Source organism: Podarcis vaucheri (assembly GCF_965113315.1).
Source record: "Podarcis vaucheri genome assembly, chromosome: 7".
Lineage (NCBI taxonomy): Eukaryota > Metazoa > Chordata > Lepidosauria > Squamata > Lacertidae > Podarcis > Podarcis vaucheri.
In genome coordinates, this window is record NC_138765.1 from 69,436,262 (window position 1) to 69,458,793 (window position 22,532).

At 47.3% G+C, this 22,532-nt stretch overlaps 1 protein-coding gene and 1 long non-coding RNA gene across 3 annotated transcripts; one reads left to right on the forward strand and one right to left on the reverse strand.

The window, feature by feature from the left end:
* Nucleotides 1-231: 231 nt before the first annotated feature.
* LOC309536204 (ATP-dependent RNA helicase DDX19B) lies at nucleotides 232-20,979 on the forward strand. 2 transcript variants are annotated; one of them, XM_082230180.1, is made up of 13 exons: nucleotides 232-360; nucleotides 3,383-3,431; nucleotides 3,545-3,619; nucleotides 5,354-5,407; nucleotides 7,097-7,232; nucleotides 12,615-12,707; nucleotides 13,037-13,139; nucleotides 13,584-13,698; nucleotides 14,200-14,377; nucleotides 15,203-15,440; nucleotides 16,695-16,857; nucleotides 17,280-17,471; nucleotides 18,726-20,979. In XM_082230180.1, exons 1-13 carry the CDS (start codon nucleotides 304-306, stop codon nucleotides 18,785-18,787), a joined length of 1,515 nt encoding a protein of 504 aa, XP_082086306.1. In that variant the 5' UTR covers nucleotides 232-303; the 3' UTR covers nucleotides 18,788-20,979. The 2 variants fall into 2 exon arrangements, with proteins under 2 accessions (XP_082086306.1, XP_082086307.1); XM_082230181.1 differs by lacking the exon at nucleotides 3,545-3,619.
* Nucleotides 20,800-21,297, reverse strand: LOC309536610. Its single transcript, XR_014221674.1, has 2 exons — nucleotides 21,161-21,297; nucleotides 20,800-21,080 (listed from the first exon to the last, which is right to left on the reverse strand). It is a non-coding gene; the product is annotated as an uncharacterized lncRNA (long non-coding RNA).
* Nucleotides 21,298-22,532: the final 1,235 nt, after the last annotated feature.

Genomic DNA, 22,532 nt, shown 5'->3' on the forward strand with positions numbered 1-22,532 from the left:
GGGCAGAGAGAGAGAGAGAGAGAGAGAGAGAGAGAGAGAGAGAGAGAGAGAGAGAGAGAGAGAGAGAGAGAGAGAGAGTGTCCTACTAGACCCTCCGAATCAGAGTACAGTACCAGGAGTGGAAGGAGGAACTTATAGCTCCCGGTACAGCAGTGACGCAGATTGCGTTTCCCGCCCGGACTCTCTTAATGGCCTTACCGGGCAGTGCGCGTCACTTCCGTTAGCGCCTGCGCAGTTCTTTCTGGAGGCTCCGTTGCGGCTAGCGCTGCTCAGCCAGGAGGCTTCTTCCTCGCGCGCACCAGCATGGCGACGGATTCCTGGGCTCTGGCGGTGGACGAGCAGGAAGCGGCGGCGGAGTCGGTGAGAAGGCAGGGAGGGGAGAAGCCCGGGTGGGGGGAGGGGAGGGGACCCTTCCTTCTTATTATGGTATTTTTTTTCTCTTTTCCGTAACTCGCTTTTCCTCTCAAGGCAGCATGTATTGCTCTCCACGCGTTGCTGGTCTCCGTTGTTTACAACAGCCCTGCGAGGTAGGGCAGGTGGCCTAAGGTCACGTGGTGAGCCCCATGGCTAAGGGGTGGGTGTGATGGACCTTGGGCCTCCTTAGTCGTTCTCCCAACGACCCATATTTATTTATTTATTCATTAATTCATTTATTACATTTATATAATTCGCCACCTTTTCCTCCAAGGAACGAAAGGCCCACTCCACCTCCTACCCCCGTGTTATCCTTGCAATAACCCATGAGGTAGGTTAGGTTGAGAGGCAAGCAACTGGCCCAAAGCCACCCAGTGAGCTTCATGGCTGAGTGGGGATTCGAACCCTGGTCTTCCAAGTCCTAGTCTGACACTTCGACCATTACATCACATTTTCTCCCCTCCCCCTTATAGAGGTTGCTAGAAATGCCAGCAACCTTGCCTGTGGTCAGGGGTGATCAGAGTTGAAGTTACAGCCATGCAACCCTTTGGGAACACTGTTCTAACCCCCTGCACTTCACTGCTCGTAGGCATGCAATCCAAAGTGAGTGCAATCAAAATGAATGAGCCACCCCCGGGGAGCCTTTTGGGCTGAAAGGTGGCATATAAACAGATAGTAATGTAACTTCCCATGGAGGTGCCTGGAAACAGCCTCAGACTTATGCTGTCTGTTCTTCCATCACATGCATGTTTTGCGTATTAACATCCTGCTTTAACCCAAGTGGCTGAAGGCAGCATGCATAGTTCCCATTTTATCGTCACAACAGCCTTATGAAGTACTCTTGCTAGTGAGCTTCATGATCAAGATAGCTTCCCCAGTCTTCGTCCCCTGCAAATGTTGCTGGACTGAAGTTCCAATCATCCTGGACCATTCACCATGCTGGCTGGGGGCTGGTGGGAGTTGCAGTCCAATAGTCTCTGCAAGTCACCATGCATGCCTACTCTAGTTGCTGCACCACACTATCCACAGGCACACAGTCTGAATTGTGCGACGTAGTTAGCAGAAATAGAGGCTGTACTTGTTGCAGTACATTCTTTTAACATTTTATCTGGCATTCCATGCTGCCTTGGTAAAATTCTGCATTTTTGAAAGGTCATGTATTCCTGGGAGGAGCTAATTTCCTTAAAACAGAGGTTTGTGGTTGTATTATTAATGTTGGAAGGGAGGACATATTTTCTGACCCCACTGGAGGAGGGAGGAAGAGAACTGGTTTCCTACATACTGTACAGAGATTATTTAAACTTTTTAAAAATTCACTGGTATATGGTTTTATAGAAATTGGTAACTTTGTCTGGATGCTTAAGTGGGCCATGGGCCTTCATGGTGTAAGCAGAGTCCCATAGTGGATGGACATATGATCTGGGCAGATTTGTCCAGGTAATCCAGAAATGGGTGCCAAATACCATGGAAGGAATCTGGCATTTCTCGTCCCATTGGGATATATGTATGTTTAGTGCAATGCCATTATCTGGGATACACCTTGTTGGTAGAACATGAGACTTACGGTAATCTCAGGTTTAGAGCCCCATGTGGGGTAAAAGATTCCTGCGATGCAGGAGGTTGAACAAGATGACCCTTGTGGTTCCTTTCCAATTCTTTGATTCTATTGGGGGATAGCAGGGAAGTATAATATATCTCCAACCAGCTTTTGTGACACATGAGCTAAAGCTGTAGTGCTATTTCCGTGTTTCCTTTAAAGGAATGTGATACTAAATTCAAGATATGGGGGCAAGAATCTGGTAGTGGAGATAAAGCAGTTGCTTGCAGTCTGTGTTTCTCTCTTGTATTTATTAGCCAGTGTTATCTTTTTAAAGTACTTAAAACTTGGGGATTTAAAGAAAAAACTTTTTAGTGGGTCAAGCACTTGAAACTTTCCTTATTTTATGTAACAAAACCCTGCATATCTGTCCCATTCAAACAAATTTGTCATGATACGTGCCCTGTACAGATCTTTATTGTTTAGCCACAGGCAGTGTTAGAAACTGAGATATGAAATCTAGGAGCTAAATGGCACCTTAAATCTAAGTTATGGGTGCAACAACAATGTCTAGGGACATTTTTAATAACAAGAATACAAAGCTGAAGATGAATGAACTGCAGCTAAAATATATTCATTTTTCACATGGTCTAGTCCTCATCTGAAGGACCTAAAAAGAACCCAGCTGGATCTGTTATGGAATCCACTTTTCACAGTGAACATTCAGTAGCCTATGGGAAGCCTATAAGCAGCACTTGAGCGCAACTTCACTCTCCCCTCTTGTGATCCACAGGAACTGGTGTTCGGAGCCATACCTCCTGTAATACTGGAGGTAGTACACAGCCATTATGTGTAATAGTCATTTATATCCTTATCTTCCATGAATTTGTCTAATCAGATTCGAAAGCCATCCAAGTTGGTGGTCATCACTACATTCTTCTCCTTTTCCTGCCTCCCCAAGTATTTCCGTCTGTCTTTTCCAGCTGACAATATTCTGTGGGTATGGGCCATGCTTAATCCACATTGCCATGTTTTGGATGTGCTTTTTGACTTACGCTTCCAACTGTGAAGCCCCTGGTTCAGAATCTTGCATCTGCTACCAGCTCACTCGCTGTCAATGGGAAAATAGCTTTTGATCAACCTCTGTACCAGTGTTTCTCAAACTTGGGTCTCCAGCTGTTGTTGGACAACAGCTCCCATCATTAGGACCAGAGATGATTGTCAGAGATGATGGAAGTTGTAGTCCAACAACAGCTGGGGACCCATGTTTGAGAAACAGATTTATACCTTCCCATCTGCAATGTGGGGGACATACTGGTCTGCCTTATGCCAGGCTGACAGTAAGAATGACTGAAATGTACAAAGCATAATGATGAAGAAACTGGACCAGCCGTAGCATTTGGGTGACTTGTTCTGTTTTTGTTTTTTTAGATGAGCAACTTGCACCTGAAGGACGAGAAATCCAAGCCAGACTCTAATGGTGAGCATAACCATGACTTACTGGGTTGAGCAAGCCATCAACTACTTTTCCTCTTTCCCCCAAATCTTTCTCTTTTTCTGTTTCTCTATTCCTTTCTTGTTCTTGTTATGCAGCACTCAGAGCAAAAGGCAACCCTGACACTGTTGCTGCAGCTAGAATCGTACAAAGCAGGACAACTCAAGGCACAGGTGGGGGAACTGGATCAGCTGGTGGGCCAGATCCTTACCTCCTTCACCACCACCACCCACAGGCCAACTTTGGCAGGTGTGCAGGGGACCACACCTGTCAGTCGCCTGGTGCCATTATGATGTCAGGTGATGACTTAAAGGGTGCTCGCTCTCTCGCTGGCTGATGGGTGCTGAGAGCAGCCCTCTCAGTCGCACTAGGTCAGCCAACCCCAGTGACATCTTTTGTGCTGGATGTCATATGTTGGAATGGTGCATGTGGTTTGTGGGGGAATCCTTCTTGTGGGTCTAATTAGAACCACAGCCGGGATTAAGGCTGCAGGCCAGAGATCCACTGCTGCTGAATCTTAAGGGAATCCAAAGTTGGCTGAGAGGTTACAAAAACAAATCCCTGTTGCTGGCACTTAAACACAAACAATATTGTGGCATAACCTTTTGGGGACCAGAAGCCAACCTGACAGGTGCACAAAGCAGTCTTCTGAGTTGGCAGGTATTTGTACATATGGGGTTGGTGGGTGGTAAATGTAACTGTAAACCTGAAAGGGCATGAAATACAATTAGTGGCTGCATCAGAAATGAATACAAGGTTCAGTTGGTTTACTTGTGACTTGCTCCCCCCAATAGCTGCAGCTGTTAAATTGGCAAAGCAAGCTGGAGAGTGTGAATATTGAAGTACTTGCCAGTGTGGTGTAGTGGTTACGAGCGGTAGAGTCATAATCTGGTGAACCGGGTTCGTGTCTCTGCTCCTCCACATGCAGCTGCTGGGTGACCTTGGGCTAGTCACACTTCTCTGAAGTCTCTCAGCCCGACTCACCTCACAGAGTGTTTGTTGTGGGGGAGGAAGGGAAAGGAGAATGTTAGCAGCTTTGAGTCTCCTTCGGGTAGTGATAAAGCGGGATATCGAATCCAAACTCTTCTTCTTCTTCCTTTAGCAAGAGAGTGATTCCCAAGTCTCGGCTCAGTCCCACAGTATCACGTTTGATAATGAATTTAAGTCAGCTACTGTAGTTCAAACCGACTACAGTCATACCTCAGGTTGCGAATGCTGCAGGTTGCGCATTTTCGGGGTATGGACCTCACTGAACCCGGAAGTACCAGAATGGGTTACTTCCGGGTTTCGGTGCTCGCGCATGCACAGAAGCACCAAATCGCGTCACATGCGTGCGAAGACGCGGCACTATGGGTTGCGAACGTTGGTTCCTGCACACAGATCACGTTCACAACCCGAGGTTCCACTGTATTCCCATTCAAATTCCTCCAGATAACTTGTTCAATCTATTTGCACCCCACCCTAGATCACACCAATATAGTTCTTCTTCAATTTATTTACCCCAATTAATTTATCAATAGATTCTGCCCCAAATAAGTTAATTACCTTTCTGTTCCCCTCGTTTGTTATCCCATCCCACATTATCCCTAGATAAATGCATCTTTTCATCAACCCCTCCAAATTAACATGCAGCAACCCAAAACCATTGCCCCTCCAGAAATACTTGGGGCACTTTGAAAAGGATTTGGGAGCCTCTGCCCTGTGGGCAACAATCCGCGCCTCCCTGGGTGAGAGATTGGCATATGTAGCGTGTGGGCTTTACCTAGCCTGTAAAACTGTCTGGAAATCTAGCATAGTTGCCTATTTGAGCTCCTTGGCTTGTTGGTACAGCATGAAACACTTGACCCATTAAGGATGATTGTTCTGCTTCTGTTTAATTGTACTGTAAACTGTTTGTCCGAACACAGGAGCAGTTCTCAAGACAGATGACAATACGGAGAAGGTTGAAGAGGAGGAAAAAGGTAAGCCTCTTGGACCCCAGAGGGCAAGCTGGGGGAAAGCAAAGATAAACCGGGGGGGGGGGGGAATAACTCAGTGGGTAAAGCATGTCCCATTGCACATACAAAAGTCCCTGCTTCAATCCCCTGCATCTTCAGTTAAAGTATCTGTGGTGGTAGTGGTAGGAGACTGCTGCTGGGCTCCAACTCCCATCAGCCGCAGGCAGCATAGCCAGCAGGTAGGGATGTTGGGAGTTGTAGTCCAACAACATATGGGGGCTGCATTTCCCCTTCTGTGGCTGGTGCTGATGGGAGCTGTAGTTGGAAACATCTGAACATATCATGTTGGTGAAGGCTTCTGTCTGTCTTGGAGAGCCACTGCCTGCCTACCTGGATCGACCAGTGGTATTGCTTGTTCCTTTTGGGGGTGGAGCCATAACTCGGTGGTAGAGTGTCTGACCACAAGAAGAGCCTACTGGATCAAGCCACAGCCTCCTTTTCTTGGGTGGCCTAGGCAGCCAAGTGTCACTGTCCAGTTCTTTTATGTCCTGAGGGAAAGCAAAGCCCACCAGGGTTCCATTCATGGTGCCAGCAGCTTTTCCATCTGCTGGTTCTATCTCAACCACTGGGACAAGAATCCACACCTTCCACTTTCTAATCCAGAGTGAAAGACTTGGCAGGATGTACCCCCGCCTCCTTCACAGTACAGATAATGTTCAGTGGATTTGAAAGGATGTTATTTTTACGGGTGTCCAGGGCCACATTCGCACGGCACATTTACAGCACTATGATAGAACTTTCAACAATCAGGACTCCCACCCCCCCCCCCCAACCAAAGAACTTTGGGAGCTGTAGTTTGTGAAAAGTTCTGGGAGTTATTAGGAGGCCCCTGTTCTCCTCCCAGAGTTACAATTTCTAGAGTTCCCTGGGAAGAAATATGGCTTGTTAAACCACCCTGGGAACTGTAGCTCTGTGAGGGCATTAGGGCTCTCAGCACCCTTAACGAACAACCCCTCCCAGAATTATTTTGGGGCAAAGCCAGGACTTTAAAGTGTTTAAAGTTATGTTTAAAGTGTTTAAAGGCACCAATTACAGGGGGAAGAGGTGTGTGTATCACTGACCTTCCAAAGGAGCCCAGCATGTTTTGAACAGAGCTCTTCCTTGTGCGGTACTCCTAAAGAACCAGTTTCAGTTCTGGTCATTTTGTGCTGTTCATAATAGTCCATATATGTTATAGGTGTCCAGCCAGTATATCAGTACTCTAGCTGCCATCACCCCTGGCCATTGGCCACGCTGGCTGGAACTGATTGGGGCTGGAGTCCCAACAACCTCTGGCTGCAGGTTGTTCATCCCTGCAGTATATGGATTAAATAGGCGCTAGGGAACAACCCAGATCTCCTTTATTTTCAGTTTTCCCAAAGTGCTTTTACCAAAAATGTGCCAAGTTTGGTGGAGGGAGGACAGTGAGTCTCTGTAGAGAAGCATTGCTAACCTGCTGCCCTCCAGATGTTTTGAACTATAGCACTACTCGGTCCCAGGTCTCTTGGGTGGTCCACACTGCTACTCCACACAGCTTCATTCAAACAAGGCCATAATTCGGTTGACAGAATTCAGAAGTGATGGTCGCTGCTGGCTTTGATCTGCTTCTGCCAAGGGATTGAACTGCAGACTACTTGCTCCCCCTTCAACATTTTCTTTCCTTCTCTCTGTCAGAGGACCGAGCCGCCCAGTCGTTGCTCAACAAGCTGATCCGCAGCAACCTGGTGGACAACACGAACCAAGTGGAGGTTTTGCAGAGGGATCCTACGTCGCCTCTCTACTCCGTGAAGTCTTTCGAGGAGCTGCGGCTGTAAGTGCCTCTCCCAGCTTCCCTTTTCGAGCCATGGGCCCATGTTGCCCTGCACCCGTTGGGTCAAATGAACTTCTCAGCCTTGCCCCTTCCTGGTGCAGCCCCAGTTTCTCCAGAAAGGGTGGTCTTAGCGGGTGTGTGGTGGAGCTGCTGTGTAATTTGTGTGAGGTGGGACCCCAAGTTGCACTGAATGATGTGGACAAATTCTGGACTGTTACTGCAGGCAGAGATACCCATTTCCTCTTACTTGATCCCAAAATGTGAACGGCTGGGCCATCTACTATCTTCTGGACTTGATTCAAATTGTTAGGCTTGGCTTGTTCATGTCTCAGAAGCATCCTTGTACATCTGGCTTGGACCATGGTTCATGGAATGCAGCAAAATAGCTTAAGCAATTCTGGAAGAAAATACTCCCACCACCCTTTTGAGATAATGCTTACCCTCCTGTAGTTTTTATTATAAGTCCTTGCCATTGTTTAAAATAGAACATAAAAATTCTCGTGTCCCATTTTAGGAGGACTTTTAGGGTTGTATTCAACCAATACCAAATTAGAGTAGAAATGTTGAAATTATGAACCTCCAGTTACTTGTGCCTATTATCTTCAGTGGGTCTGTCTCTGAATGGGACTAGCATTGAATGCAACCCTTAGTTTCTGTTGTGGCACCACTAGCCTGTTAGGGACTAACATCTGGTCCCTCCAGCTATCATTTCCAGGCTGGAGTTATTTCTTCTGAGTCCTGCCATGGCCCAGGTGTGAGAGTTGCATTTGACGCACCTGAGAGCAGGGAGCTAGGGGAGCAGGGAGATATTTTGCCTCTCCCTAACAACTCTAGTTCATCTTAATTTTATTTTGACTATATCGTCAGCTGCCTTGAACTTTGGCTAGTAGGTGGGGTATAAATGAATGTTTTGTAATTGAATAAATGTTGCTGCCCTAATTATAGTTGTTGCCTAATTGAGCTGAGTTTGCCGTCGCTGTGAGGGAAGAGAGACCTTGCGTCATGGTTGTGGCATAGAGGCCGATCCGTGCCCTGCGTTAGCAGCTGGCAGCGTGGGTAGATAATGCTTTTCCTGGCTTTGTTCAAGTCCGTTTAAAGATGAAAAGCATCTGGGCTTAACAGTTGATCACCGTCTCTGCCAAGCACAGAGGGAAAACAGAGTTGCATCTTCTCTACGGAGAGATACAGCCTCATTTTATATGTCTTGAAAGAAGCCCTGTTGAGTTCAGGGGGCTTCTAGAGAAACACCCTGATATCAAATGGAAGAGCTTTGAAGGGGCTGGACAAAATTGTAGCTGCTGGTTCTCTCCCCCCCGCCCGCCCCCATTTCCTGTCCCGGAGGCATTACGCTGCAAGCTCTAAAGCTGGATCAGAATATTTTTGTGGCCAATGTGCCCCACCGCCGCTGCCACCCTTCCCTGTGGCTAGTACATTGTGTGCATGTGGTTGCTGCTGTCAGGATGATATGTGGGTGCTTGCCGAGATAACAGCCCAGGATTCCAGCCAGTCTTTACAAGATTTATTAAGTCCAAAACTATGTACAGTATGGAGCTCTTAAAAGCATGTCTGCCTCAGTCACTATCAGTTGCCGGAAGTGGCTCAGGCCTGTTCCCCCTCCGGAAGTGAAACTTCCTGAGACACCCCCTTTTCCTCCTCTCCTTACGTGAAAACCTAAGCGCCAGAGGCTGCTCTTTTCTCTCTACTACAACAGCCTTTAGATCTCCCTCCCTCTCATTTTCCGTATTTCCTGACAGCCCCTCCTCCTCTCCCTCTGACAAAGTGCAGCTGCTCATCAAAGGAGGCGGCTCTCTGTACATTCCGGTCTCTGCCAACTGATCCCTGACAGCTGCATTATGTGAAAGGGCTAAGGTACCAGTCCTCATGGCAATGCACGTGCAGCAAAGGTGCAGAAAAACGAGATGGGCAAGTGGAACTGAGCTTCCATTTACTGAGAGGTGTCTTGGAACAATTTTGCCCCCCCCCCTCCATTTTTCTCTCCCCTTCCAGCCTGCTAGTTCCTCTTCCTTTTGGTGTGTGTTCTATCCTCCCTATTCCTGGCCCTAGTTTCCTGTAATATGACCAGCTGTCCCTAACTTGTATTTCCTGTTCCAGTACGTCAGGTTCCCTCAATCTAGATGCTCTTGGACTCCAGCACCCATAATCCATGACGGTTGGCCATGCCGACTGGGGCTGATGGGAGTTGGAGTCTTCAAAACCTATGGAGGGCTACCCCTGAAGTGGATCTTTACTATGATTGTTCCCATCCCTGCTGCAAAGTTTGCACTGTCCCAGTTTACCCTATCCACAGGCCGATGCGCCTCCTCCTGTCAAGCCATACATACTTGTTTCTGTTGCGCATACTGGGAAATACATTTGCTCACTGGTGTCAAACACTTTGGGTTGTATCCAACTATGATATACTCAGAGTAGACAAGATTGAACTTCATATTAGTCATGTCCATTAACTGCAGTGGGTCTGCTCTGAATTGCACCAGCATTGCCTACAACCCAGGGTCTGCCACTGATCACTACCCAGTGGCCTCCCTTTATCTACCTGGATAAGAAGATCCCATCTTTAATTGCTTTGTAGCATCCCATTCCTGCAAGATCTTCTAGCAGCCGTCTCCTAAAGGGCCCTGCTTCTTGCCAAGGAGCTGAATGGTTTTGTCTGGTGAGGGCTCTGTTGTTGTTGGGAAAGATGCTTCCCTCCTTGTGCCCCTCCTTCAGGAGATTGCTACCAACTGGCAACTCGAGAGACCTCCTTTCCCTTATATCTTCAGTCGAGTGTTGCAGTCTGCAGGAGAGTTTTCTCCTGCGAGTTTCAAAAGTCGCAGTAACTCTGAGCAAGGGCTCTTAGTGTGGTAGCTGCCCCTGTTCTGTGAAACAGCATTCTGGAAGCAGTTGAATATATTTTTGCTCCAACAGGCTTCCCCAGCTGAATAAATGGGTCTTTGCCACAAGTGTCCACTTGTTAGAGTTTAAGTCTTGTTCTATTTGTGGTTTTAATTGTATAATTATATGTAAATCACATTGAAGATGGTGGTTTAGAAGGTGATTTTTAAAATTTGTTGCAATAATAGCTGATAGACGCGGAGAGCAGGGAGGTTGGGGGAAGTTGCTTTAGATTGTACACTCTTCTCTATTTGGAGAGCAAAGGATTTCATTGGAAAAATCAAAGGCAAGGCTAATTATAGTGATCTTCAGATAAGTCGAGTCTCCGGTTCCTCTTCACAGCCTACGTGTCTCCTTGGCAACGCACTCGAAAGTTCAAGGCTTCGCAGATTTCTGGCGTTTTGAGACAATGCCTGGCTTTTTTCCAGAGGGCTTTTCCAGAGCCCGTACTGGGCCCAGAGTGGTCACATGGAAAAGCCTGCAGCAGTCTTTCATGAAGCGGAGGATTGGGAGGGCGGCACCTTCACTCACCTTGTGGTCTCTCTTCCCGGATATGGGAAGCTCAGTGTTGGGAGATAAAAGACAGATTGGTGAAAGGGCTTCTTCGCATAACGCATAGGTAAACTTATGGAACTCCCTCCCACAGGAGGCAGTCACGGCCACCGACCTGGGAGGCTTTAAAAGAGGATTGGACAAATTTGCACGGGGAGAGAAGGCTGTCAGTGGTTACTAGGCCCAATGGAGGCTATGCTCCACTATTGGAGTCTGTGATGCTTCTGTATGTCGGTTGCTGGGAACTGCAGGAGGGGAAGAGTGCTCTTGTGCTCACGTACCCAGAGACAACTGGCTGGCAAGCGTGAGAACAGGATGCTGGACAAGATGGGCCATTGGCCTGATCCAGCAGGCTCTTCTTAAGAATGCAGGAAGCTCCCTTTGCACCACTTGGAGAGTCCATCTAGCCCAGTGCTGCCTTCTGGGCCCAGTAGCAGCGCTTCAGGATCTTGGGCTGAGACAGGTTTTTCCTGTCTCCTGTTACCTGACACTTTTAACTGGACGTTCTTGAGGTTGAACTGGAGTCTGTCACTTGAGCCAAGGGCCCTTCCCTACATAAAAAGCTGTCTTTATATGGAGTCAAACTGTTGGTCCATCTAGTTCAGTATTGTCTGCGCTGATCGGTAGTAGCTTTCTGGGTTTTCAGATGGGAGCCGTTGTCTACCCTTCCTGGAGATGCCAGTGATTGCACTTTCGTGCAAAACTTGCAGCCCTTCCCCAGAAGGAATTGTGAGTTTTCATAATAAAGAACATAAGACACTGTCATACACTAGATAAGCCTGTTTGCTCATCTAGGAGACCCAGAGTTTTGTCTTCTCCCCAGGATCTCGGACTGAGAAGATTCTTCCACATCACCTGCTCCCCTGATGATTGCACCTGAGACCTTTTTCTATGAACTCATACCCCAAGCTATTGTTTCTCTAACCCAGTGTTCTTCAACCTTGGGTCTCCAGATCTTGCTGGATTACAACTCCCATCATCCCCGACCGCTGACCTTGCTGTGGATAATGGGTGTTGTAGTCCAACAACTTCTGGGGACCCCAGGTTGCGGGACACTCTGCAGGCCTGGGATGGCTAACTTGTGTTTGACACCCATCAACCCCAGCCAGCATGGCCAGTGGTCAGAGAACGGAGTCTGGAGGGCCACAGGTTTCACCATTGCTGCTCTAGACGCTTTTCTCCCCACTGAGCTCACTTTGGTACACAGTGGGCTACCAAGGATGTTCAAAGCACCCTTTTGCAGTTGAGGCTTCCAGGCTCTCTGCTTCATGCTGGTTTGGGGCACTGCGGTATTTAAAAAGGGAGGTCCGCATCTGCATTTTAACAAGGTATAAGAGTGTCGAATCTATTTTCGAAAAGCTGCAGAAGGGAAACTGGTGTTTTTGTTTCTTTGATTGCATCGCCTGCTGCTACTCCTACCACAGATTCTAAGGCATCTTCAGGAGCAAATGAAGTAGCCAACTTTTTAAAACTTTTAAAAACATGCCATTTTTAAAGCTATTGCATTCAGCAGAGACTGGTCCGGGAAGTGTTTGCCTTCATAAATGTGGGACTGGGAAAAGACACAGCAGAGGGCTTAGCCTTACTGGCCTTTTTTGCTGAGATTGCAATGTGCAAATCCATAGCCTCTGTTGCTGAGCTTCTGATGCTGCCTGTTAACTACTTCCTGCCCAGCCCACAGCTTCTCATCAGAAAAGCGAGGGATGAAATCCAGCTGCCGGGCAGCCATGTGTCAACTAGGGTTTATCAGATGGTTCGGAAATGGTACAACGGTATAATGTATGTTTGTTGCTGTGCCCATTTGTTGCGGCAAGCCTCCTATTCAGACAGCTGCAAGGCCCAGTCCTGCTCTGCTTTTGCCGCAGGAGTGTGCTGTGCCTGCCTTCAGGCTGTTCCTTAGCAGCCTTTTTGCTTAGCCTTTTTGTCTTCTTCTTGTAGGAAGCCACAGCTGCTGCAGGGTGTCTATGCCATGGGTTTCAACAGACCATCCAAAATCCAAGAGAACGCATTGCCCATGATGCTGGCAGAACCGTATGTATTGGTGCATACCTGTTGCAGTGCCTGATGGGTATGGGGCGGGTGTGGGGTTGGCTGGTTATGCCAGGTAGTCAAGAGAGTCTTCAGGCTGGGAGGGGCCCAAAGACTAGGGATGGTGGGCAAGCTTCCCTGTAAAGTTGCCCGTCACGTCTCATCTTCCTCTTCCCACTTCCCACACAGCTTGCAGCTAGGTGTGTTTTGAAAGGAACATGTAGCTCATGGGGTGCCACAATGTGGCCCGACAGGAATTTTCCTTTTAATAGTCCCCTCCCCAATACACAAGTCTTATAATCCCCCCCCCCCACTTTGGTGTGTGTCTCCAGTCCACAGAACCTGATTGCGCAGTCACAGTCTGGTACCGGTAAGACGGCAGCTTTTGTCTTGGCGATGCTTAGCAGAGTGGAGCCGGAGCACAGATACCCCCAGGTAACAGCGGATCTCTTCAGCATAGTCTCCTCAGAGGGCCAGTGTCAGGCTTTCTTCTTGCCACTTTTGCGGAGCTCCTCTCTATTTATGGTGTAATTGGCCAATCAGCTGAACCATGGGTTGTAAGCCTTTTTCCAGCTTGAGGACCGCATTCCCTTTTAGGAAACCTTGTGCGGGTCATGTGTCAGTCGTAGAAGGGACCAAAGGCAAAGTGGGCCGAGCGACATGCATAAAAGTGAGGGGGGGAGGGAGGGAGAGAGAGAGAGAACAGACTGGGGATAGGTTTCTCCCTGAGAATGAATGGCAACCACTCCACAAGCATGGCAGGAACTGAGGCCATGTGGCGGAGGACACTGCAGGGTGGGCATGCGCTGCACCATAGTAACATCATAACATCCACTTGCCTTAGGACAGTGTCCCAGACTTGCCTCCTTCCTCTTGCAGTGTCTCTGCCTCTCTCCAACCTACGAGCTGGCTCTTCAGACAGGGAAGGTGATCGAGCAGATGGGCAGGTTTTATCCAGAGCTGAAGCTGGCCTATGCGGTTCGAGGCAACAAACGTGAGTGTGAACTCCATCCTGCTGAATAATACTCAGTATCTCACAAGCAGACTAGAGTACGCAGGCAAGGAAATGTCAAAAAGGGCATATAAGTCACCAGGGAGGGACCGAATCCTAACTGGAAGGCCTTTGCGGGGTTTATGTGGCTGTGGGACTCATCCAGATGATGCTGATAATAGCCTGAGCCAGCAGGATCCAGACCAGACCAATTGGCCCCTCAAGTTGGTGTTTCTATAGTTAACCTGCTGGGTTGCTTACAAATGTGGGTTTTCTGGTTGAAAGGATTTCTGAGCTCTTTCAATGCTGAATTTTAGACATAGCGAGTGAGGGGCTGGGGCTGGGGAAGAGTTGGTTTCCACAGATGGAAGGAGACGAAGCACAGTTTGGTCACTCCAGCAGGACTCTCCCAGGAAAGCATTCCCAAGCAGATAGTGCTGCCCTTTCTGGGTCTGCTGAGGTTCTGCCTACCTCACATCTGCCCTTGATCTCTTCCATGAATAGTGGAGCGTGGCCAGAAGATTGCTGAGCAGATTGTCATTGGCACACCTGGCACCGTCCTGGATTGGTGCTCCAAGCTGAAATTCATTGACCCCAAGAAGATCAAAGTCTTTGTCTTGGATGAGGCCGATGTCATGATAGCCACCCAGGGTCACCAGGATCAGAGCATCCGCATCCAGAGGTAAGGGTGGACTCCTTGTACAATTGACTGGGTGCCTTGTCACCAGTTCGATGCCGGATTTCCCTGGTGCAGCTGCAGCTGTGCCACATCCAGTACCCTTCCTGTTAGTTGCAAATTTCAACAGAAACGAAACTTACTTCTGACTTTACCGGCCCAAAGGAGCTTGGGCCTTGCATAATAGTAGTTGCTCCAGGAGCTCTGCTATCTCCCTATACTTGTCCCTGTCTGCCAAGTTTGGCATTTTAGGTATGGTGCTACTACATCGATGGCTACCAGCCACAATGGCTGCTCTCTGCCTTCACAGTTGGAGGCAGTAATGCATCTGGGTTTCAGGTGCTGGGAACCACAGGAGGGGAGAGCGCTCTTGTGCCCGGGTCCTACTTGCAGGTTTCCTGCAGGCTTTTGCTTGGCTGCTGTGAGAACAGGATGCTGGACTCGATGGGCCGTTGGCCTGGTCCAGCAGGCTCTTCTTAGGTTGTAGTAATGGTCACTAGTTTAGAAATCAAAGGGGATTAGACACATTTATGGAAAAGGAGAAGTCTCAAAAATGTAAGCTGTAGCAGTGATGCCTCAATGGAACTCCAAGTTTGTCAATGTCTTTCTGAAAAAACTCTGCTGGATCCCAAGATGGCAGTGGAGGACTGTTCTCTTCAAGCCCTGATTGTGGGCTTCTGGGAACTTCTGGTCAACAGCTGTTGAGAAGAAAAGTCTCTGCCTAGATGGGCCATTGGTGTGATCCAGTGGAGTTGTTCAGTTCTTATGGTGACGCTAGGTGAGGAAAGAATGTGACTTTTCTCCCCACCTCACCCCTATCCTGTCTCTCAGGATGCTTCCCAAAGACTGCCAGATGCTGCTCTTCTCAGCCACGTTTGAAGACTCTGTGTGGAAGTTTGCCCAGAAAGTTGTCCCCGACCCCAACATCATCAAGCTGAAGCGGGAGGAGGAGACTTTGGACACCATCAAGCAGTATTATGTCCTGTGCAACAGCCGTGAGGAGAAATTCCATGCCCTCTGCAACATCTATGGCGCCATCACAATTGCGCAAGCCATGATCTTCTGCCACGTGAGTCCTTTTTTTTGTTTGCTGCTCACCAACCCCTCCTGCTTTTGGCTTCATGCAAATCCAAAACAGTGATGCATCACTACAAATCCTCCAGTGGGGGCTGTGCTATGGCAGCCTTGTATTTTTTATGCGTATAGGAAGAAATTAAAGATATTTCCAACTAAATAGTGGATCATATAGATAGCACAGCAGAGGCCCAAAAGCACATAGTATCCTTTTGCAAAATATTTTTGGAGATGGTATTCATTTTTGGTGGAGGTTTTGCCCTTCTGCTATTACAGTATTCACAACAGACTCTGTGATTCAGCATTTTCCTAAGTAATGGGACCTGTTTTTCAACACATTCATCATCAATTTGTCTCCTTTCTCTCACTTTTATTGTATTAGTTGATTTTATCATTTGGGCACCATCCCATAGTTTTTTAATCCAGCAGTCCAATGCTGGAACATTAGTTTTTTTCTTGCTTGAAACTAATTGCCACACAGGCAGCTGTTGGAAAGTTTTGTTATCTCCCTGTCCTTTAACAAAGCATAGTCTTTTACATATCTCAATGTTAGTGGTAGCAAATGCCCTATTAGATACTCAATTTATTTCAACACTGAAGTCCAGAAGGGTATTATTTGAGGACATGGCCAAAATCTGTGTAGTATATTGGCACTTGTAGTCTTGCATCTCCATCACAGGTTATTTGATTAAGTCTAGCCAGGATCAAGTACCACCTGAAGATGAGTTTGTAGAAATCTTCTGAGACTGATGGGGAATACGCATGCATCACCATTCCCAAGTTTTGATGGGTTCCCAGAAATTTATCCCAGGATCTTTCCCCAGATCTCTTCCCATATTTCTGTATAGCTATTGGGCATTGTATCCAGTTTCACAATTACTTTCCAGGTCTGCTGGAGTTGCATGTAAGTGCTTTGAGGGAAGAGGTGGGGGCATCCCAGTTTTTAAAAAGAACTAAATTGGCTCATTTTTAAAATCTGCACCTATACCATCCACTGCCACACTCAAGAGAGAGAGAGAGACAGAGAGAGAGAGAGAGAGAGCTTTTTGCACCTCAGCTCTGTTCTGAACCACTGGGAGGGTGAGTTTCTAATCCTGGCATCATCAAATGAAACATAGGCCTGTTTAAGAGGCTCATTCTCAGTGTCGAAGAGACTGAGCCAATGCAAAGAGGAACTGACCCTAAGTGGAGTTCTCCCTTTATGTTGGTGTTAATGGGTGTGGTCCTCTTTTTGTTTTGCATTTTGCAGACTCGCAAAACAGCTGGCTGGCTAGCTGGGGAGCTCTCCAAAGAGGGTCACCAGGTGGCCCTCTTGAGTGGCGAGATGATGGTGGAGCAGCGTGCCGCGGTGATCGATCGCTTCCGGGAGGGCAAGGAGAAAGTCTTGGTGACTACGAATGTCTGTGCCCGAGGTAACTGTGTACTGCTTGTACTCTCCAAAATTGGCTTTGGGGTCAGGAGGACCCCTGCAATGGGGGCTGGAGGGAGAAGAGAGCAAACCAAAATGCTTGCCCTGATGGAATGATTGCCTTAGTGCACTACTCAATACCTCTCCCATTCCTGCATTGCAGGGGATTGGACTAGATGACCCTGGTGGCCCCATCCAACACTGATTTTACGATTCATTTCCATTTTGTTTGTTTTTGAAAATAAAAAATCAGCTAAGAGAACTTGGAAATGGCTGCTAGATTTTAAATAAATAAATTGGTGGCTGGTTTTTTTGTTTGTATGTTTCAAGGGCACATTTTAGGTATTCTGTGCTGCTGTAAAGCTTATTCCTTCTATAAAGGAATGAGCCGTCCTCTCAAAATATCGCAATGCTCTCCTCCCCTAGGGATTGACGTGGAGCAGGTCTCTGTCGTCATCAACTTTGACCTTCCAGTGGATAAAGACGGGAATCCGGACAACGAGACATATCTTCACCGCATTGGCCGCACGGGACGTTTTGGCAAGCGGGGCTTGGCCATCAACATGGTGGACAGCAAGCACAGTTTGAACATCCTCAACAGGATCCAGGAACATTTCAGTACGTCCGGCCATGCTTCTTTCCCCCATCTTTTGTTGAGCCTTTTCCTTATTGTGCAACCTAACAGGGCACTTCCAAGTCGAATAATTGTGTGCAGTTCTGGGTGCTGTGCACCCCACATCAGAAAGGTGGGAGGAGTGGCGGAAACTTGAACCCCTATTGCTGGGATCTCCAGGTGTTGTTGGACTCCAACGGCCCCCATCAACATGGCGAGTTGTTGTGGATGATGGGAACTGGAGTCCAACACCATCTGGAGGGCCACAAGTTCCCCCCTCCTAATCTTTTGGGATAAACCACGCATCTCCACCAGGTAATGATATCCTCAGAAACAGGCCTCTGGGAAAACCTCTCTGTCCAAACTGTTTGTGAGGACTGGTGAGGTTGGTGGTGCCTCTCCATCCCCAGCCAAAGCAACTTGGCCAAGGAGTATCTCTCTCTTCCTCCCAGATTGAAGGTTCACAGTCACTGGATTAAACCAGTAATCCTCAAACTCTGCATTGAGAGAGAGCTGCCAGTGTCGTCCCAAGAATTACCTTTTTTTAAAAAAATGAATTGAATGCGATATTTCCCAACCTAGCTGTCCTCTATCTAGCTGCTGTCAGACTATGATTCCCATCAACCCTGGTGGCCAGGGATGGTGATGGAAAGTTGGGGTGCACCAAATGTCTCTTGGGGGTTATCGACTCAGAAGGCGGACCACTATTTCTGTGGAAGCAGGCAAGGCCAGAACAGAGAGTCATGCCATCGGCTCTGTTCCCAGGGGCTGTCATTGTGTGTGCTGGGACCCACTGCACAGAAGGTGCCTAACTGCCTTCCTCTCTGCGAGATGGTGTCTGTTGTCTCTCTGCATGAGGCACTGTGCTGGACTTGCCTTCTTCCAATTGTGCTCTGAAGCTTTGAGCACTGATTTCTGCAGTAGCAAAGGAGGTGGGCCTTCTGGGAAGGTGGTCGACTCTTAATCCTGTACACTGGGAGGCCACCCAGAGTGGCTGGGGCAACCCATTCAGATGGGCGGGGTACAAATAATAAAATTGTTGTTGCTGTTGTTATTACTGTAAAAGTGAAGTGGTATGTTTTTCCAGGTTCTGTTTTAATGGTGAAAAAGATGTTTGGCTGTCGGCCTTTAAATGTTTCTCAACACACCCTCCTTGGTTTAACCTGAGGAGGATTTGGTTTGATGCAATCCCTGGTCGTAATTCCAGTTATTTCTTGATAATTTGACTCCACTTTCTCTCTCCCCCCCCCCCCCCACAGACAAGAAAATTCACAAGCTGGATACAGACGATTTGGATGAAATTGAGAAAATAGCAAATTGAAGCCCGGTTGCCGGAATTGGTGCACAATCCCTCCCACGGTAGCACTCCTACTGCAATTGGATCGCATCCTGATTGGCACACGTCTTAGCCAGTCACACGCAAAGGGATTTTTTAAAGATAACAAATACACAGAAATTACCTCAACTTTAAAAAAGATAAAAAAGAGAGAGTGTGGCTGGACTTGATTTTTAAAGAAGTACAAACTTTGGAGAAAGAAGAAATGTTTACAACAAATTTTAACTTCCTTTTTTATTTTTTAGTTTAGCCTTAAAATGGGAAGATATCTTAAATTCTAAAGATGATGCCAAAAACATAGCCAATCACTAAGTAGAGGAGAGAATCAGACACACCTGCTTTTGATCTCTGTCAAGAGAGGAGCAACATTTTAACCATGGCCAAGCGGTATATTAAATGTTCCCAGTTGTATATAGAGAGGACCTTCCGTTCTTTGACAGAGAGAGCTCGGAAGTCTGGCAAAAAGCAGTTTTTGTGAAATGGCATTTTTCACTTAGAGCTTTCTGTTTCCTAGATCTCTGCAGATCACACTGCTAATTCTTTAGATAGGTGGTCCAGAGGCAATTGCTCTTCAGTAGGTTGAACAATCACCTGACTTTTAACTTCTCCCTTGCAAGGAACATGCCCTAGGAACTGTATTCTAACCTGCTGACATGCAGAAGCTTTTGGACTCCAAACTCGCAGCAGGCAGCATGGGCGCTGTAGTCAAAATATTATGGGTGTGATAGCCCAACTGCATTTAGGAAGGTCCTATAATGACCACCCCTGTTCTATGGAGTCTTGAGATCCTCCGTCACCACGCAGGACTGCCCAGAGCGGCTTGAGGGGAGAGCTGTTGCTTTTGCACCCTTTGTGAGCCTGCTTTCTCATTGCTACAGGTCCAGGAGCCTCTTTTGGCTCTCAGCAATGCATGGTCACGCCAGCCTTTGTGGTACCCCTGGAGCTGTCTTTGTATTTAAAATGCTGTTGTGGCAAAGGATGCCAATTTAGCACAGCGGATGTAGGGTGTGTTATCAGTTCTGCCATACCAGAAAAGACAACCTGCACTACTTCGGTCAGGAAAAGGGATGAAGAGGTTAATCAGCAAGTCCTCCGTTGTGTCAGAGTATTGGGCAGATCTGCACTTTGCAAGCAGGGAGCAATGAAGAAGTAGAGGAGGATGGATTAAAGATTTGTTGGTTGCATGCCACCATCGCCCAAGGAAAAGGATTGCAAAGGATGGCTCTTACTCTAGCAATGCAACTGCAAAGCCAGTATAACCTCTTTCCTGGGCCTTGTTTCATTCCCATCGTAAAATCTGCCAGCAGGCTGCATGTTAGACAGGTATAACAATTCCAAGGCCACCTGGTTTCCAGGGTAGACTATGTCTAATAGGCCAAGTTGTATTCCTGGCCTCTGTAGCAGCTGATCTGGAGACAGGGGAAGCTCAGTCTTATCTTTGTGTCCTTCTGACACAAGGTGTGGCTGATTCCAGAAATCCATCTAGAACAGGGAATGGTGGACATCTAACTGTCTAGGCCAGTTCAGACTAGCTTCTGTTGCAGCACAGCAAAAAGGGAACTTGGTTAGCAGTGTAAGACTGAAGTGTTAATGTGGTCAGGCAGGAAAAGGGATGCATTGTGGGGCCAAAGACTTCTTGTACTAATGCAGTTTTTAAGTAGGTTTTATCTTGAAAGGAGGGCAGTTCCCCCAACCTCATGACAGTTGGAGGATCGGGACAACCCCCTACCTGGCACAGGAATCTTTTAAAAAAACCTAATAAATGGTAAATTTTGTGGATTTATCCATATCCTTTTTTAAAATGTCATTTTAAATTTTTTTAAAACATTCTAGTTGTTAACTTCTGTTCAATGATGGAAATGTGGAATATAAATATATACTTTAGGAAGTGGACAAATGCAGACTCCAATCAATTTGTGTTAAACGGCTTTAAGAAGTGGTGGAGCCATTAAAAAAAATAATACATACCAACTTTACCAGGATATATCTATTTTTCTTCCTTGCAAGGGGGACAGCTGAGTGTGTGTTTTTTTGTGGCAGAGGCTATTCAACCACTTTCTTTATGTAGAACTGCCGAGTGACAATATTGAGAGCATCGTGCTGGTCTTGAATGGGTAGGCCTGCGTGGTTTTCCTAATGTACTTTTCAGTAGGAATAAAGAACCCAAAAGACTGAAATGTAGTCCTCGCTGCCTTTCTCATTCAGGTAGACTACTTTTTTCCAGCCAGAGTTGACAATTGTGTGTGTCTGTATTAACAACCAGCTTTGCAGCACTGGACTGGGAGCGGGGGGCGGTAAGGAAAGCATCAAGGCAAGGAATTTCATTGCAGCATGGCTTTTGGAAGCCAACTAAAACACTGCAAAATAAGTTTTAAAATATTATCCCAGGACTGTACTTCAGGAGGGATGTTGAGCAAACTGGGCAAGATGAGGTGGGTCTCATGTTTAAGTCTTAAAGGCTGTAGTTTCTATACATCTTAAGGTTTATAGTCAGTGTAGACCACAGGTGTCAAACACAAGGCCCGCGGGCCAAATCCGGCCCGCCAGACCTCGTCATGTGGCCCGTGTAGCCGCCACCAGCCGCCAGCCTTCACCTTTTATTCTCACTTCTTTTTTTTTTTTTTTGACACAAGAAAGCCGCCTCTTCAGCGCATGCGCGGCAGCCTACAAGCCAGAGAATGTCTGCCCTCTAGCGGCGCCGGCCGTTCTACACAGGAAACCTCCACTTTACATGCATTCAGGAAATCTCCACTTGTTTTTATATTGAGTGCATGCCATCCTGTGATGTGACAGATCCAACGGCTGACTGAACCCTTCTCTCCTGTACTGTAAGTCCTACAGATACAACCGGCCCTTTGAGGGTGACCAAACTGCTGATGCGGCCCCCGATGAATTTGAGTTAGACACCCCTGCTGTAGACAATAATGAGCTAGACCACAGGTAGGCAACCTAAGGCCCGGGGGCCAGATCCGGCCCAATCGGCTTCTCAATCCGGTCCGGGAATCAGCGTGTTTTTACATGAGTAGAATGTGTGCTTTTATTTAAAATGCATCTCTGGGTTATTTGTGGGGCATATGAATTTGTGCATTTCCCCCCAGAAAATATAGTCCGGCTTACCACATGGTCTTGAGGGACAGTGGACTGGCCCACGGCTGAAAAAGGTCAGACTGGCTCAGGGGTCAGCAACCTTTTTCAGCCATGTCCACTGTCCCTCAGACCATGTGGTCTGTAGGAGACTGAAATAGATTAGACCCTGCTAGATTAGACTGTGGTGGGTGCAAAACAAGATTCCTGGCTACATCAGCCATAGTTGTTTACTACTACTTTTTTGGAAAACATAAGAACTAACTGATAGTTCTGGAGACCATCAGAATTAAGGGGAGACAGCGGAAGTAATGGAAAATGGGGTTCGGCATGCCACCTAAGTACAAGGAGTTGTCTCCAACTTAATTCTAATATTGAAACCAATGGGTGGTACCCAACTAACTTGGCTCCATCAGTGCAAGGATTTCAATTTGTGCAATGGACATTCCCGCTCTCCCTATATGGGCCCTGTGTCCTCCCCAAATGGAAAACCACAAAGCAGATTTATATTGTGCAAACTGAAATCCTTGCACTAACAGGATGCATTAGATATGCTGGACAGGATCCAACTATGTCCCATGAATTTCAATGTATCTGTTCTTGTGTAGAGCTAAAACTGAAAACAACCTGCTTTGTTTGACAACAC